At 37.6% G+C, this 19215-nt stretch overlaps 1 protein-coding gene across 2 annotated transcripts in view; it reads right to left on the bottom strand.

Annotated features, from left to right (window-relative positions):
* Positions 1-19215, bottom strand: part of ADK (adenosine kinase) — a 268379-nt gene that overhangs the window by 222086 nt on the left and 27078 nt on the right. For both annotated transcript variants that reach the window (XM_054637303.2, XM_054637304.2), the window contains exon 3: positions 11276-11329. In XM_054637303.2, coding sequence (XP_054493278.1) covers positions 11276-11329 — 54 coding nt within the window. The remainder of the gene's footprint in view (positions 1-11275; positions 11330-19215) is intronic.

Genomic DNA, 19215 nt, shown 5'->3' with positions numbered 1-19215 from the left:
AAAAAAGCAACAAATATAATTGTCTAAGTTCGTAAATATTGCAACATCTGTAATTCTAGTTGATTCTGATACTGAAACTTTCTAATATGCTCACTGAAAGTTTAAAATACTTTTACCTGAACTAGGCCACTCCTTATTGCTTTTTAGGCAGAAAATTATTCAGCATCTTCTCAGTATATACTTTAAAATTAAAGACCCAAACAAAAAGATAAACCTGGCCATTTCCACTAAAAAAAATATTTGAACAATGGTACCCTGTGTATCTTACACCTGCTTGTTCCTCCCTCCAGATTTTTTATTCATATAAATTTAAGATTTTCCCTTCTATTCACTTGCTTGATGTCCCGTTTCCTCAGAATAAAAAGTATTTTATATTTTCAGTAGCAGAGTGGTAACCTTTACTCATGGTAAGCACCAGTGGCAGAGCCAAAGGAAACCCCATAAAACAATAAAGGGGAAAAAGGCTGTTGCAGAGTAATTGCCAACTGCAATAACCAAGCAACAGAAATAAAGAAAGTACTGGTTTTAAGGACGTTTTCAAAGTGTTTTTCTCAGAGTAGACAGTAAATAAACAGTCACAAAGTTTAATAGTTCAGTGTCCAACCCTTGACACAGGCACATCCTTCCAGCTTAGGAAGGATTCCCATAAAATGTATCAACCAATAACACTGTGTATTTGGACAACTAAGATGGAATGATTTTCCCTTCATTGTGAAGTGGGATATTCACACTGCAAAGTTTTAACAAAGCTCCTGTTTGTTTCTAAACATTCTCATAGCTGCTGCTTGAATTCTAACCCAAAATTTTTTTCTTAGAATTCAAGAAATCTGTGCAGGACTGTCAACAGATGGAAATTGGTAGGCTTATTCACTGATGCATGCAGACTGATATATTACTGTTGTTGAGTGCTAGAAATGTTAGCTCAAGAGATCGCCTACTTATAGAAAAGTTCTTTAAGTTAGTTCAGAAGCTTTCAACAAATCTGTGAGAAAATTTGTCACTACAGTTTAAAATCACAGTGTTAACTGCTGGAGTTGCATAGCCTATTTAAATACTCAATTTAAACTTAAAGCACCCGACACATTTTTGTGCTAATACTGAATTTCCCCAAATATTTTTTCCCATAGGAAAAGACTGTGATTCTGCCCTCCAATCTTTGATAGTCCAATATTGGACCTGAACTACACTGAGGACAAGCAAGACAGGAGAACATATATGTCTTCAGGGTGTTTTACATAGATATTAGAAATAAGAAATTGAAATTAAGTAATGCCATTATATTGCCACTGTCTGTAGCTCTCTTGTCACTTCCCTCACAACGAGAGCCAGTGACATCAGTTAAAGAGACAAGATCAGGCCAGGACTGACATACTGGGTGCAGGGTGGTTCAGACGCTCAAGTGGCACAGGCAGTTTGTGTCCATCACCTCCCACCCACCCCTGCACTCGCCTGTGTAAGGTCTGTGTGTTTCAGCTGCTCAGCAGAGACACTGGCATCTGCAGCTGCAACTGCACTAGCTGACTCATGTGACCAGAAGGTAGCACTGAATCCCTTGCAGCAGCTGCACTCCATCTGTGATCGCTGGTTGGGGACAGAAGCTGCAGTGTGCGTCAGTTGCTGTTTCCACTTCTTGTAAACAAGGGTCATCTGATCATACAGCCACAACAGCACCAGGGCAGGAGACCCCCTTCAGAATAAGCAGATGGCTCCATCCTTCAGACACACAGCTCCTGCATGTGCAGCAAGTTTCCCATGCAATTTAGAGCCAGCTACATTCCCTGTTTGCTTTGGCCACAAATCCATAGAATTACAATCTTATCTGGTACAAAGCTTCAAGAACAAATCAATTTAGATGTCTGAGAGACGTTTACATGAGACAATGATTATTGAACTATACAAGTATGTAGATCAGACAATATTTCCTGGCAAGTCTTCAATACTATTCATGAGCAAGAGGAAAGCAAAACAAACATATCTCTCTGCAAATGCAAAACTGCACATCCATACCAAACACATATCTTTAAGACTGCTAAGCAGGAGCTTCCAGATGTCCTGATTAAATCAGATGGTCAACTTGATGCGACCTCTTTCATCACACTACTAAAATGGCTAGATTCTCAATATTTTCCTCACACTACAGGCTACTCTGTCTGCTCTATGTTTTTTGCCTGTAGGGGTGCATGGGTGCACAGAACCTTACCCTAGCCAAAATACATGTGCACATTCTCTTTGCACACAGCCTTGTCCTATATAGCTGTCCTGGCTCCCCTGCTTAGAACCACTGCCTTTTTACCCCCCATTGTGCATTCTGTAATGCATTCTGTGCATTCTGTAATCCATCCAACTCCCTCTTCACTGTTATGGGCAATAGCTCTCTGTTCCATCCTGCAAGCAAACCTTTCAGTGGGAATGAAGGAGCACACCATTACAAGTAATGTAGTAAGATTGCACTGTCACCACATGACATCTTACTATTTCCAAAGACCCTTAGAGACAGCTAGACAAATATCTGCCAGGAATGACAAAGATGCATCTCTAGCTGGATTGGGGGATTGAAACTAAATGATCTCTTGAGGTCTCTTTCTACAGTTCTATGAAAGGAAAGGCAATTAATGGACAGCTACTAAATTATTTTCACACAAGCCATTTAATCTGCTCTGATAGATGACCACCTTTAAAATAGCAGAATTCACTATTCTGAGCACTAATTGGTACTCTTGGGGCTAAGCTTAACTCAGAAAAGACTGAATGGGCAATAGAGACTTATCTGTTCTCTCAGTTGCTAACAAACTCTACAGCTTATTTTACATTTTATTTGTGGTGCTTACATCTCTAAATGAGGATACTTTTAGAGCCAAATTAGCAAAGAGAGTGATACTGCATTAACTGCTTTGGAAATGGAACATCTGATGTGATTCTGCCATTTTTATAATAGGGTAACAAGCAGGACATCAGTGGGCATTCTCTGGCAAGTCAATTCTTAAGAGCTTCACTAAAAAAAAAGACTTCAAGTGAGAAAATTGAAGTGCCAGCACAGGAAGAATTTATACCATGTTATTAATTGCACACAAATGTCACAACAATAAAGCTCATTACCTGATTATTTAGGAAAAATGCTGGCATTATATCCTAATTATGTCTCTTATGGAATTATGAAAAAACAATATGCAATAAATGCATATACTTTATTGATGTTAACAGAGCAGTCAAACACAAGTGCCACCAATAAATAAGTTCTATTCTTAAAATCCTAAGAGTTCACAAAAGCTTCAGGCTACTCAAAAATCAAATGAAATGTGCCTGCATTTGAAAATTCAGTTATGGTGTATTTTCTATTACAGTAATTTTTTCGGTCACTAAAATGCAAAAACATTGGAAGTTTAAATTTTCCATCTACTCTCAGGATCATCCAAAAAATTACTAAGAATTAAATAATGAATATTTTTATTCTCTTTGGCATTGACCATTGACTTTAAGATAATCATACCAGCAAGACATTAAAAACCAGAACAAAATCAAAACTGATTTTAGAGAAGAGATGATTACACTCTTATTCTGGGTTTTGCAATTTCACTTAACCAGTTAACACAGCAATATGAACATGAAAGATGTTTGTGGTCTGAATGACACAAAAAGCCCTCCCAAGCCCCACCTCACTCAGGTGTATCTCATCTCAAGCTCAAACTGCATGCACTCGAATTTGCATTTCTTACCTCCACTGGTTTTAAGGAGCCTCAGTGAAAGCAGTAAGCCCCCTCACCTCAGGCTTAGAAGTGTTTAAGCAAAAAGATAACAGTGCACTGTCAAGTCCTTTGAAGTGGTTAAAAGCTTTAGACATTTTACACCTTTTACAACAGGTTTCAAAGAGCTGCCAGCGAGGTGGCTGCTGCTCAAAGCACCCCCTCAGCTGGTGGCACTCCCAGCACTGACCGCACCCTTTGCCGGGGCTTTGGAACAGCGCCTCCACTTCAACAGCTTTGATGTTATGTCACTAAAATCAGAACAAAACCAGAATTAAAACGGGATCTGCCAACAGAAGATTATCTGAAGGCTCTCCTTCACACGTAGTATACTTAAGGCAATAAAATTAATGTAATTCCACAAAATGATTGGGCGGGCATTAGCTTTTATTCTGATTCTGGTGCTATGACTAGAGGACTGTGAGCAGAATACATGTAAGAAATACAGTAAGAGAATAGAATAAAAATCCCATGTTAAATTCTCACTCTTTGTTTTAGAATATGCAGTTCTTGCTGTGTAACTTGCAGCTTGAAGTTAAATAATTACTCTGACAGCTCAAAACCATGCCACAGCCATCTTTAATACATTCTCTTTCTAAAAGACACTAAGACAAAGTATCTTCTAGGCTATCAAAAGGTCCAATAAATAAATAATAAATTTTAGGAATTTATTATTTATTTATTGGACCACACTTCATCAATACCAGGAGTCAGTGCTGTTGAAACATGAACACCATTTTTTAACAAGTTGTATAAATAAGAAAAGTGCCAACAGAAATCATGAGGGAAGTCATCTTCTGGACAGTCATGTCTTAGTGACTGCCCAAACTGCATTTATTGGAAATGAGCCCCAGCAGGACAGGAGGATGCAGCCATCCTGTGCTGTCTGTGAAGCCTTTGCTCTGCACGGGGTGAGAGGCAAGCTGAAGTGCTTTACAGGAGTTCAGATCACTTGAGCCTTCCAAGTCTGAGAGTTCAGTTCAGGGCTGTGGGTTCTCTGCTCAGTTTGTGCAGGGGGGTGAGCTTAGGAACAGACAGCAAAAGGAAAAATGTTATTTCCTTGCTTTAAAGCATGTATGTCTAGTACACACTGAGGAACAGTAATCACCGTCAGGAATATTATCAAAAAGAAAAACAGAGTAACCTGGCCTCATTAGCTCACTACACAGAGGAACCAAATAGGTGGTCCATGTCAGTCCACCTACTCCTGCAAAAACTGTCAAAGTAAGAAATCATTACAAGAGATCAATTTAATTCAATAATCAGTACTGTGAGGGTTCCTGTAAGCAATTAAATTTGAGTTGGAATATTAGAAAACATCTTTCCCTTGAAGGATCTTTTGATATCTCTTCTGTACCACCTATGATAAGGCTGTGGTAATCAAAGCAGATGACACAAGAAAACCTCTACTGAAGGAAAGAGAAGAAAAATTAATGTGTGATTTAGAGCAAGACTACAGAAGAACAGTGAATCTGACATTAAGAACTTTTAAGCAAATTAAGTTCAATCCTTTAGCAGCAGGTTTTACACCTTGTATGTGACGTACATAAATATTCTGGATTTTCCCTTGGCTTTCATAGCCATCCTTCTCTTTCCCCTGCAGCACTCCTCCTTCCCACTACCATGGAAGTGTTGTATCACACAACAGCCTCAGATAAGCATCTCAGGCTACAAAACCAAGCTCCCCAGAGGAACATAAGCCTTGCTCTTAACTGCCAGCCATGGCTGTTATCAGAAGTTTTCTTCTATTTTACATTAAATAAGCACTCTGCCATACAAGAATGAATTGACACTGATTTCCAGGAGCCATTTAACAATAGAAACTATTGTAATAGGGCCTTTATAGCCACATAGCAAAGTTGGGCTTCAATGTACTGTACACACAAAGGAACATGAACAGAGGGAAGAGGCTCAATTAAAACACTGTACTGATACATACACAAAGTTTTAAAATACTGATGCAATTGCTTACCACCCTGAACAAGTATTGTGCAGATTACTCATTTAACATCCTCAACAGCAGGATGCAAAATGAAATTATATACTAAAACTAACTTGAAAGTTTTGATTTTAAATTTAAGCATATGTAAAGACTGCTCCATGAAAGAAGTTAAAAGTATTTCTGCTATAACTTGGTACCTTAGCTTCTAGAAATTTTATGCAGGACTGCTTCTTACCAAGAATTTCACAAGCTGATTTCTATACTGCTAATTTGCATTGGTGCTGTAATTCAAAATAATTGCATGAATAGTGGACATCCAGAAAAGGGAAGGGAAAAATACAGAGGAAGGAATCTGTAATAGCAATTCTGTAGCTAACCATAAATCGTTCCTTTTGTACATCTGACTCAAGCTTTTACGTGTGTACACAGAAGTGACAAAACAATTCAAGAGAAATCAAACTGCAATTTAAAGTAGTTTCTACAGAGGGAGCCAACAACTCAAGGAACTGGGTTAAGAAACCATTCCAGATCAGTACAGAGTTCTTCCCATCCATCAAGATCATTCCTTACAAGTTTCTCAAATATAGACAGCATATCATTCTTACTCTACAGAATTCCCAAGTACTTAATGGAAGTTTAATTAAAGAAGTGCTTAATTACATATCATGGAACAATCAGAGTCAATATATACAGAATTTTATTTGCTTTGGGAAAAAGTGACAATTTAGGAGACTAGTTCATTCTAAATTACTCTTTATTTGTTAAAAAGAGAAGTTTAAGAGTTTTCCTCTGTAAAAACTCTAAAAATATTTGATTTTGTATCAGTTGCACAGTTGTGATTTTTACTGAAGTTCTCAGACAAAACTCTACACTAGAAAACAGGTCAATATGATACTTGATTTAAAAAAAAAAATGAGGAAGAAATCTAAAATAAAGTCGTGTAAATGTGGGAGCTGGCAGGTTTTTTCATTAATCTGAGCACCTTGTTATAACTGCCATAACAGTTTTCCACATTAATTCATTGCCAAATCATATTTCATAATATATATTAATCTACTCAAATGTAATTACAAGTGAGGCATATTATATGGAGTAACTCAACAGCTGTGACAGATTCATATATCACCTCATCCATACAAATCACATATATTGTCAGCATATGTTGAGAAGGCCAACAAGAATTAAAGCTTCACATTCCTGATATTTTACTCTCTCTTCCCCCTGCTTCCACAAACAACTCGCTACCCTCTTTTTCGTCTGTGGGGGGGAAAGAGGATGGATAAAAACCCAAGGTATTTTAGAGAGAGTTCAGCCCAACAGGACAAATCCTGAACCCCGCACATGGGGAAGGATTTCTGCGAGAGCTACCGAAGACACAGTGCCCCCTCTAGTGGCACAGAACACTCGGCTGTTCCCCAAAGCGTTACAGGGACAGCTGCATCCCTCTGGTGACCCAGAATTCACGACCCCCTCCCTGCAAGCTGAACTACCAATGACACACGGCTGCACTCTCGCTGTGCTTGGGGTCGAGTGCCTTAGATTTGTACTGAAGTACTGGGATGGACAGCGACCAACACGGGGTACTGCTCTCAACATTCCTGTGACATGCTTCTAATCCCTTTGAGATCCTTGAGCTCTCTGACATACCCAGACTACTTCTAAACCCCTCCTGTAGATTTCTCTACTCTTTCCCAAGCTATAGAGGCCCCCTGTAATCCCCAAACATCCCTATTATGATGATTGACCTTTCCACTTAAATATATACACTGCCTAAGCAAAAACAGAAAATATGTACACACCACCTCCTGCCAGATGTTACAGGTAAATCAAAACTCCATCAGTCACCCAAACAGGTTGAGTCCCTCTCTCCCTTGTTCAGCTTCACTGTGAAAAATAGCAAGCATGCAGGTGAGAATGAAATCCCTCTCAGCTAAATGAATCCCCCTCAGCCAACTTGCAGCAGAGCAAGACATCTGCTCTTTCCCTTCTGACCAATACATCAAAAACTGACTGAAGAGAAAGAAAGCTGATATTTATCTTCTTCCTCTTCCACACTTCATGGTCTTGATCTTTGAAAAAGAAAGCTTAAAAAATGAGAAACACAATGAGGATTCCACATTTCTTACTCTCTCTTTCAACTAATTTTCAAAAGTGTCCCATTACAGCCAAAACTGCTTAAGCAAAAGTTTATAAAACTGTTCAACAAGGAGTCAGTCAAAGCTGCACTAAAAGAAGTGTTTTGAAGCATTGCTTACAGACTCAGTGGTACTACTGAATTCCAAACAATGTTTTTAAAACTCACAGTGACTGTATTTCAGTCACCTGTATTCATACAAGCTAGTCGAGCTACCAAAATTTGGCTTACAGCCCCTAGTTTAGTAAAAGAAAATATTAGTAAGAAATTCCAACTCCTCTGTCAACACTTACTCTACATGGTGAAGATGAACTCTGTATTAAAGTATTCCTACTTTAATATCAAGACAACTTCCATCACACCCCAGCGCTGGCTGCACCTAGCCTAAATTTATTCTCCTAAAAAACTTTGATGTGGAACCTTAGTAAAAAAAAGAAAAATCAGTCTAGGCAACAGCATACACAAGTCTATACTTGCTAATATGACCTTCAGTTAAAGCCAATCAGGCCAATTCTGAGAAATAAAAATAGAAACAACTCCTGTAAAAGAACTATACAAAGGGTCAGGAAAAATATTTTTGTTTGTCTCAGAGTTTACATTTTTTTATTTTTCTCAGAAGGAGAAACAATATATGCAACATTAAGGCCTCACCTTATTACGTCCAAGTTTCCGCAGCAATCCTGCAGGACTCGGAGTTGAGGGGAATTAGCTGGGTTAGGGAAGGTGGGAAACATCCGCAGGACATTGCTTGAGCCACAAATGCTCAATACTTCCCTTGTAAAACACCAATGCACACAGAAGATACCACCTTTGTTATTCCCTCTGCAGAACAGCAGACTCCCCTCTGAGAACAAGTGCGTTGCTCATCTGGTTCCCTACAACATGGGCATGGCTTGGCTTGATCACCACCAGTGCTGATGGCTTTAACTAATCTGCTAATTTGAATGGAATCAGGTTGAGCTGTGGGACAGTACCCTCCACCCTTCACAAGGTATATTCAAAAATTGATTGGGGTGGGGAAGGAGTAGATATTTCCAACTAAATTCTGAAAAGAACGCATATATGCCCAAACTTAACAGCTTTAGTGCTAATAAATTGCTGTTAAACAAAAGAAGTGTACACAAAATGAAAAGACAAATTTAGAAGACTGCTACAGTTGAAGTGCATTGTAAGCAGGGAGGGAAAAAGGTGATCTTTCATACCTTAGTGCTTAAAATAGAAGTTAAGCACGATGCCATGCCTGTAAACCAACGCCACTCTTAGTGGCTGTACTTCTCTCTGTAGATAACTAAGACTCAAGGACTAAAGGATCAAGCCAAGTCAGGGTAGCAGGCTTAGCTACCTTTGGAGGTCAGGAATTCATTACTGAACAAAATTTACATTTTTATGAACAACACCTATACTGAAGTATCTCTGAGAAACTGAAGGACATTTGACAGTCAGATAAATCACCATGATGGATTTTAGATGAAGAATGCCAAAAGAAATCTACTTTACTACTAGGGAAGACAATATAAAATCTTCTGACATTTCAAAGACTGAAAGATAAATTATTTCAAGTAGGAGGATTTTATAACTGAACAGTAATATGTAGAAACTAACTTTGTATTTGACTTTAAAACATTACAATAGGGTCAGGAGAATACCTTAATTATAAGGGCACAGTACCTAAAAATAAGTTTATAATCACTTCATCAACAGTTACCCTAGTGTTAAGTGGTCTTTCATGTTTCTTAGAACTGGCACTTCTTTAAAATATGAAGGTCTACTTAAACATCAGAAAAGGGTTAATTAAGTACCTAACAACTCATCTATAAGTTAAATCAGAGAATTTAGCTTGAAGGGCTAAAAGTGCTCTGAAGTTCAACAATGTGCAATCTGTTGTGTTCACATGTCCAAGGAGAAGAGTACACAGCATTAGAAATGTTCCAAAGGTCTCTCCTGAAAACAACGTGACACTGACCTCCAGGAGTTTTTCCCTGGTCAAGTATCCAGTGACATTCAAGATGACAAGATCAGTGGCAAAAGCATGTTCAACCTCTTTCATTATACCCACCAACATATAAATAATCCCAGGAGCTAATGCAGTGTGTACAACAAAACACTAAAGAAGGGCTTCTGTTGCAGCTGATCCATGTAAATCTTGAGTTTTACTGAACTTTCTGTATTCAACAAAATCTAATAAATAACTAGTTTAATAACTAGTTTAATAAAATTAGTTCAATCCTCCATTTAAGAAGTGACTATGCTGTAAACATATCAGTAACAAACATGCAATTTTCCATGTTTGTTACTGATATGCAATATACCTATAATAAAAAGCTAAAAGATAAATACTTCAAATGAAATAACTCACATCAAAAGGCTCAGTTTAATCAGTATCTATTGAACAAATAAAGCTTGTGTACACAGTACAACTTGTACTGTCCAAAATACAGACCTGCATGTGATTTACCTTGTGTTTAACCCCTCTGCATTTTCTCTGCAGTACTTTTAACACTTGTAGTTCATAGCATCCAAAAGGAGTTAATGGGTTAATCAAAGCTATGCTGTCCATAAGTGTTCTATCACTAGAGAGTGTGCTCTGCATAAAACCAATCTTATCATTCATCAAAGGAAACTCATGTTGCCTGTCTCTTGGCTGGAGCTCGAGCAGTTTCAATGTCACAGGTACATTACCATGATGTACTAACTCAAGTTAAATATCTTTTTCCATCTTCTAAAAGAACATGGGACATTTGGTTAATAATTAAATCACTAAAACTTTTGGAAAAAAAATATTTTCCAGAGGAATTAGATCCTTGTTACCAGAATACATTTTTATTGTTTGAAATCTTTGTTCTTTCTAAAAACATCCAAAATTTAATATGGGAAAACTTGACACTTATAGATGTGAATTCATCTGAAACCAGGTACATTACCTTACACGAGGATAAACTCCATAAGTCTTCTGGTGTATCATGAAAAATGCAAAATAATGCAAAATAATGCTAAGGTAGTAATGGAAACAAACAGTTATGTGCAAGAGCCTAAAGTTTAAAATAGTAAGGAAAAAAAAGGGGTGTTATTTTTATATCTAAGCATGTAGATGAACACAAAATGGACCAAATTCCCCAGTATCTCTACCCTGAAAGCAAGAAATGTGAAATTAATCCTAGAAATCTGTATCTAATTTAGAAATTAACATAGGCGTTTAGGATGAACATTTAAATGGTGCATTTAAATTGCATTAGTACCAACTGCAGTTAATTAAAGAATTTTTAAAAGAAATTAATGAAAAAAGATTTTAAAACCTCTTTTTGTAACAATTAGTCTTAAGACAAGCTTTGCAATTTACAGCAGACAATACTAAAGAGCAAAAGCTAATATTTTTGCTTCAGGTATTTAACAATAAGACATGTATATACATTAAAAAGTATATAGGTAACACGCATGTATATCATCACAAAAAAAGCTTACAGTTCTTTGTGCTTCTCCTCTGCCAAAATTTGGTCATTTGGCTTCAGCCCATACCTTGGGGGGAAAAAAAAAAGAGAAAAAACACAAAGCAGTTACTCACATGAGAATATGGCCATAAAATGAAGTTTTACAGTTTCAAATTATTAAACTATGTGTTTGCTGATTCAGATACAGGTATTGCAAAGACAGTCACAAAATTTTCTAAAAACTTATAACATGTTTATCAAAGTAAACTTAACATCACACAAAATTTTGCTTTATGTGTTGGCTTCAAACTCCACTGGACACTTTGGCTGACACTATCTACCAAAAATCACTGCATTTCATACCATGAACCACACATTAATCTTATAATTTGAATCTGCCAAAACATGAAAGGGAAGATTACAGACAATAGAAACACTAAATGTGGCTGTAGTGTTTCTCCCTGTACCAAATAAAACTATTAAAATAAATACCAAAATAATTCTGTAGAAAAAAATATACTTTAACAACAGGCTATTTAGGGAAACTTCTGCAGCCCATACAAGCAACTTCTGATAAAAGTGAGTGCTTGAGAGAAACAAACTTTCTTTGCTAGCTTAACCTAATAGCTGATTTAACAGAATAGGTTGCCAACACTGCCTGATCAGAGGGAAAAGAATGCAGTCTCTGCCAGGACAGTCTACTGCCAGCCATGCTGCAGCCTGCACTGTCACTCACTGTGCAAAACCTTTAAGGGGTGACCTCACTTTTGTTCTGCATCAGAGTCAAATCTTCTGAAATCTCAAAATAAATTGCTGTAGTATTCTGTAGGGTTTGGGTTTTTTCTCTTGCATTTGGTGGGGTTTTTGGTGGATTGGTTTGTAAGACAATCATTCATAATGTAAGGAGCTAGAAGTCAAGTGTCCATTGGACAACTCTGCAAGCAGCTATCTGCTCACACTGCTGAATGTTCCCACTGTCCCTTTGTCCTCTGTGTTTGTTCCTTGCTCTACACAGCTGCAGAACCGTAAGTTATTCCTCCTGAGGGAAGATTCTGGTCACCAACAACTACACTCAATCTATCTTGCAAAATTATTTTTGTTTATAACAAATAGGTACAATATCCTTTCTCTATTCCTTACAGCATTTTCTGATGATACTCTCTGAAACTCCTATTTTCAGCATCCATTGAAAATGCAATGCTGGACTGTCGCAGACATCTTTTCATTAAAAACCCCTTTCCTTAGGATTTTTTCCTCCTGAGAAGCTGAGAGGCCTCAGGAACAAAATATGAACAATGATTATCTGCTGCTGTGAAATGCAAAAGGTGGATCTTTGATTGGCCTATCTTGGATGTTTATAATTAATGGCCAATCACAGCCCAGCTGGCTCAGACTTTCTGTCTGAGCCACAAACCTTTGTTATCATTCTTTCCTTTCTATTCTTAGCTTAGCAAGCCTTCTGAGATGAAACCTTTTCTTCCATTCTTTTAGTATAGTTTTAATGTAATATATATCATAAAATAATAAATCAAGCTTTCTGAAATACAGAGTCAGATCTCCGTCTCTTCCTCCAACATAAGACCCCTGTGAACACCGTCACACTGGACCAATGCTGGACACCTTCACGCTCACTAGTGCTCACTGCACTCAGACATACAGGACACTGACTGATTTTTATTGTTTACAAACACAGAGACTTCCCCAGGTTATTTGCTACAGTGTCATGCTGACTTGAATCCATTTATCCACTTTGCTGCTAAATCCTTGGTGTAGACACTCCTAATCAGGATACAGTGGTTCATCCATGTTCTCCTTCCAAGTGCAGGGCTCACGTTTGACTCAGGGTAGGCAGGGTTTCCTGTACAGATTCAGGTCACTGGTTTCAATTGCCCAGTCTTCTTCATACTTTACCATCCTGTCAGTCTTTAAAGACACCAATTTTTACTCTTATGATCTTACATTTATTTCCAACTTCATGTTTTCTGTAATCAACAGTATCAGGCTCTTTTTCTTACATGAAAAAGGGTCTAGCCCAATACCAGTCTCTTCACAATGCTGCTACACCTCCCCGATAACTCCATTTGTCATATCTTAATATGAATTTCACTGATAACAAATACTCATGTATCAGAGAAAATAGAGTGAGTTACCAGGAAATTCTAAAAGGAACATCTTTCAGAAGTCAAAGGACAGTATCTCTTCTTATGAAACTTGCAATCTGACTTAAAATTAAATCAGGTCCATGTCCAAAGGATTTATCTGTCATAGACAGATACACTAATATGCAATCCATTTTGCAAATGGAGATCATTTTACCCATTAACAAATATATCCACAGAAAGTCACAGACATTCTTCATTAAAAATTAAGCTGTGTGCTTTTCCTCTACCAGCAGTCAGACTACATCAGCTTCAATTGTATACAATTTTCTCTGCTGAGAAACAAAATCTATCTTTAGCTTTTCAAAGCTTCCAGAATATTTGTTACTACACTTTTTTTTAACCACAGTATTATCTCTACAGTTATTTAGAGGGGAAAAAACTCAAACAAATAAAACCTGTCTTACTCAGCCTAGTAAGTCAGCTACTACAGAAATCATGTTACATAAGGGGAGTGATGTTCAACAGATGTGTGATTTTGGGCTATGTTACTGACATACCACAGAGGGGCTGGGAGGGACACAGTTGCTACCCCTAAGGTTTGCAGAATGCTTCCTTTGGTGAACCTCAGCTTACACAATCTTTTTCACCACCAGCACCTTTTATTACTGTGAAAACAGTTTTCTTAAAATATTCTTCCTTGATCCCTAAAGACATTGCTTTGATAGAAAGTTGTCAAAGAAAATTTCCCACAAAGGGACATGCTTGAAGAGTTCAAATTTTTATGAGTACTTTATGCATTAAGACGTATATCATATTTCATACACAGCTGCTGAACTATTTAATACATTTTAATGTGCAACTAGCACAGTGAGCAGCTTATGTAATATTTTCCCAACATGTGCTTCATAGGCAAGATTGATAAACACCAGTTGGGTCTTCCTAACTAATGAAGGTTAGATTTGTCACAACTTCTCTAAATAACATTTAGGAGCTAACAATACTAAGTGCAAAACTGAAGCCAAAGATAAGCAATCAAAAAATTTAAAATAAGGACATCTAAACCCTCTAAGCAACCAGAACAACCAATTGTGTACGTATTTAATTGCCCGATATTAAACTAGTGAGTAGAAGAGAGCCGTATATGCTATGGAAGTAAGCAAAGGAGTGATCACAACTTTCTTTTTTTCTATTCTAAAATTCAAAGTTCAACAAAAAGTTCAATTCAAAGTAGAACACAAAATAATTATTATTCTTTCAACTATCCAGTAGCAAACTGTGATAGTTTCAAAACATTAATAGTCTCTTCATCACTGCTTGAGGTCCTATTTTAAAAAAGGAGGCTTAAGAGTAAAAACATGCAGAAGGGTCTACAGCCTGACCATATAGGTGCCAGAACACACTGCAGCGCCTTTCAAAAATGATACATTGAAGCCCTTTGATTTGTCCTTCACAAACATTTAATCTATGGGAAGAGCAGCCAGTGTTCCAGATAGCCTAGAGAAAGGCAGCTGTCCATGAAGCTGGGCAGCAAAGGGCTGGGCAGCAAAGGGCTGGGCAGCAAAGGGCTGGGCAGCAAAGGGCTGGGCTGCAGCGCTGACCCAGCGCACAGCTGTCCCTGCACGGGGCTGCGCAGCTGCCGCTGCCCGTACAGCACCCGGCCTCCGAGCATCACCGTGATGGCTTCTGACAGCCCCGCTGCACGGGGCAAGGGGCCAGCTCTGAGAGCTGCTTCTTCCCCAAACTCAGCTCCTCAGGAACTTTCTTAAGCCATAGCACCTGGTTTAACCTCTAGATGTCATTGTAATGTGGCCACTCCAACATACCCTACTCTAAAGCTAAGTGTCCCAACTACAGACAGAATTGTAGTTTCTCTTAGCACCTATCATCCATCTCTAATGACAGTTTAAATTGTAAGTTTCACAGTGCTATACAATAAATTTTCCAGTGTCAAGAGAATTCTTTCAGACAGTATTCTTTCTGACACTACAAAAAGACATGTTTACACATGTAACTTACCAGGACAAATGATCAATCTCATGTGCCTGTATTTCATCAATAAACAAAGGCACAACTAATTATAAATTCACAGCTATAGAAATCTCAAATATTTTTCCTCTCCACAAACCTGGAAATAAAGTAAGGGACCCAGACTAAAACATTATTGCAGGCATTCTGAGGACATGGTGTTGAATAAATTTGCTCTAGGTACACCTAAATATACTCTGAAAAAAATGCTACGGCCACTTGGAAGAGGTCTATTCCAACAGCTAGAAGTACAACTCTGACCAGTACATTCCATTTGGTTACAGTGGTAAACAAGGTGCTATATTCTTCACTTCTTCATGCACATTGAAGAACTTGCCCAGCATTCACCTGCAAGTTTATCATCTCAATTTCAATTTCTGCCAAAACGTATCATTTTTATTATATGCCGGTTTTTCATTTTTTAAGCATACCAGAACTTCCAAGTTCAACTTCTGTAATGTATTTTAATGATACTTCTAAAACAGTAATCCCACAACTCCAGGATTTTTTATTTCCCAGCTTCTCATACAAGACAGTATGAAAATTCATGTACTTAGACAGTAGAGAGCATTTTTACAGAAATATTTTTAATGCAACAAACAGCCATAAAGTATGGTTCCTTTCAGGCAGCATCCAATTTCACAAAGCCTTGACCAAATTAAAAAGAAAACACAGCCTGCATGAAATATGCACTGGTGATAAACTCCAAACATACAAAAAATTCAGATCTTGTCTGTCAAAAACTTCCTGAAAAGATGGTAACATTCACCTGTCCAAAAGCCCAAAATGAAACTAGTGATGAGCAAAGAGTTTAAAAAAAGGCAATATATCTTCATAGCTTTAAAACTAAGTCAACTTTCAAAGTTTTTTAGTTGAATCCACCAATCTAAACAAAAAATAAGTAATAATTGCACAAATATCCAAATGAAAATCAGCACACATACACATATATATATATATATATGCTGCTTGGGCCAGAAAAGCCAAGATGAAATGTACACCAGGATGTATGAAAAACTGCATATGTATGACAGTAATATTCTGATCACTATTTTCAAGAGTACTTGTGAAGAACAAGATACTAGAGATATAAGTATTTTTCTAAGCATTAACCGTCAATGTGAGTAGTGAGCAAAAAAACCCCTATATTTAAACTATGTCCATGACAGAAAGCTGGGACAGTAAAGCATTCCAGGAAGCCCAAAATATATATCTGCACAGACATTGCTCTGCTTTGGTTGATGTACAAATAAATACAAACTTCTTGCCTCAATACATGGCTCTGACTAACCCTGCTCACCTTTAAACGCACTTGGGCTTTGCTATTCCATAAGCTTATTGTATTTGACATGCTTTGCTGCACTTACTGCTTTAAGTATTCCCCAGATTGATTAAAAATTCAATACGTGAAAGGGCAGATTTCCAAAGTGTTCTTTGAACTTTGCAGAAAAGTCATCAAAAAAAGGAACAGAGTGTGATTTCTCCATCAGACACCTGACACCCATTGGCTGCATTAACTGGACCAGACAAGTAGATTTTATTTATACTAGGCTATGCTTCATCAATAAAAGAAGATACCTGTTAAGACAGAGCTCAGCAGACGCATTTCTTCATAAATTTTCAAAGAAGTCATAAGGAACCTTAAGGATTTCCCTATAGTCTTATTATATTTCAGATTAATTTAAAGAAGGTTGCATAAGAATGATTCAGCAATTGTGTTACTTCAACTTCCAAGTGATGTTAAGGCTACCTTCACTAGGCTAAAAAAAAAAGGAACCACAGTCCTTTTTTTTCTTCTTTTTCATAATTATTAATCTTGTCAAAACTAGAACAAGGCATCTCTGGGACATTGTATTCACATGTCCTTTTTCAGAGTATATTGACTGATTTCTGTGCAGTTCTCACATTGCACGAGATCATCAGCCATGTGTGAACCTGCTACAACAGGGCATCCTCACGAGCATTTCCAAGCCAATGTGCACAGCGAGCCCAGCTCACAAAATATTTCTAATGCCTCAGATTTATGGGGGATGGGTACAGAAGGTCAGCCTGTTTCTCAAGTTCCATCTGCAATTTATCAGACAGAATAAGTAATGCTGCCGTAAGTGCTAATGCCATTTCTTCTGACTTGATCTATACAGAGATCAAAAAGCAGTAAGGAAACTGCTTTTCCTACAGTAGTCAAATAGCATTTGAAGTATTTCTGCATTTTTGACAAGGCTATAGCTGCATAGAAAGTTCAGTTACATCTAATGTAGCCTTGCTCTTCCCACTAGCCCAATAATCTTTCCCACGCACACAAATACAGTGTGAGTATCATGACTTGTACGAGTCTGGATCATTACTTTGAACTTGCTAAACCAGATTCTAGGGCTGTGAATTTTCTAAATCCAGATAAAAACAAAAAATTCCACAACCGAGACCACACCTGGTACGTAAGTTTAGCAGCTCAATTCATCATGGACCAGATGAAAGCAGCTAAACCAAATTAAAGTTTTCTGTAACTGGCAGATACAAGGACCTTAGTCCAAATATTTAAGACATGTTTTTTCCCTCCACTAAAAAAAAAGACAGACCCAAACAGTAAAGGCCTTTGATTCGTATTCTGAAAAGTCTCACTGTCTTGCCTGACTTGCACTGTTTTTACTCCAGCAGTTTAATACATTTACTTTTTTTCCCCCCTGTAGATTCCACTGTTGCTTAGTCTCCTAGTTTCACCATCTGAAATGCACCACACTCTCCATCCCCTCAAAGTGTCTTCCCCTCTTTAGCCTCTCTCCTATTCTATACCAGGGCAGCTGGTCCTCCCTATCTTTTCACATTCCTTCCTGGCCTCAAGTTGACAGCAAAACAGAGACCTACACTAATTTCTGGGTTCAGAGACAGCTCATCATTATTCACTGTTACTTAAGGATGATCTTGTAACAGGTTAGACCATTTTAGAACAATTTCTTACTGAGTAGATACTGCTTTGTTGACAAATATAAAAGGCCAGATTGCCATCCCTGAAAAACTGAAAGATTAAAGACAGACTGTACAGTAGCAATACAACCCCTAAGAAAGCATGCTTCCAGAAAAAGGTTTTGCAAGGGTCCATTTATACCAACAAAAGAGGAAACTGCTTAAAACACCTTTCAGACATATCTTTGGGAAAATATTAGAACTGTGAGACAATGCGTGAATCAGACTGATTTCAACATGGATCAGTGCTAGACCCAACACTATGCCACAAATCCATGAGTGATCTGGCCCTAAGTACAGAAGATACTGATGAAATCCACAGATGACAGGAGACTGGCACAGGTATGTCATGACAACAGAGCATTGTAGCAGACAGAGTTCAAAATACTAACACATCTGAAGCCAAATAGGTAAATTAAAAGCATAAAAATATGGGTGGGGTTAAAGGCATCGCATAGAGTAGTAATCTGGGGAGAGGGGAAATGGGGTGTTATGAATTGGAACTAATTCAACCTGAGCTTCCAACTCACACCAAGCATTTAAGACAGCAATGAACTTCTACAATCCAGAAATAGGAACAAGCAAACAAACAAAACAAAAATAAGCAAAAATACTCCAGAGTGAGCTGTTAGCCTAACTAATTATTTCATATTCTTAAATTTTCAAACAAATAAAGTTGTAGCTAAAGTGTTCAGCTTCAGAAGAAGAAATGTAGGCAGGATTAAAGCACACACTAGTGGTAGTGGGAAGGAGACTTGAAAAAATAGCAGCAGAAGGTTAAGATACTTCAACCTTAAATTCTATACAATGCAGAAAACAAATTACTTCAGAAAAAAATCAATTACTTCATATTTAAAAGGAAATAAATTACTTTATAGTTATCAAT

This window comes from Agelaius phoeniceus, chromosome 9 (genome assembly GCF_051311805.1).
Source record: "Agelaius phoeniceus isolate bAgePho1 chromosome 9, bAgePho1.hap1, whole genome shotgun sequence".
Taxonomy (NCBI): Eukaryota; Metazoa; Chordata; class Aves; order Passeriformes; family Icteridae; genus Agelaius; species Agelaius phoeniceus.
This window is presented reverse-complemented; position numbering and strand designations above follow the sequence as displayed.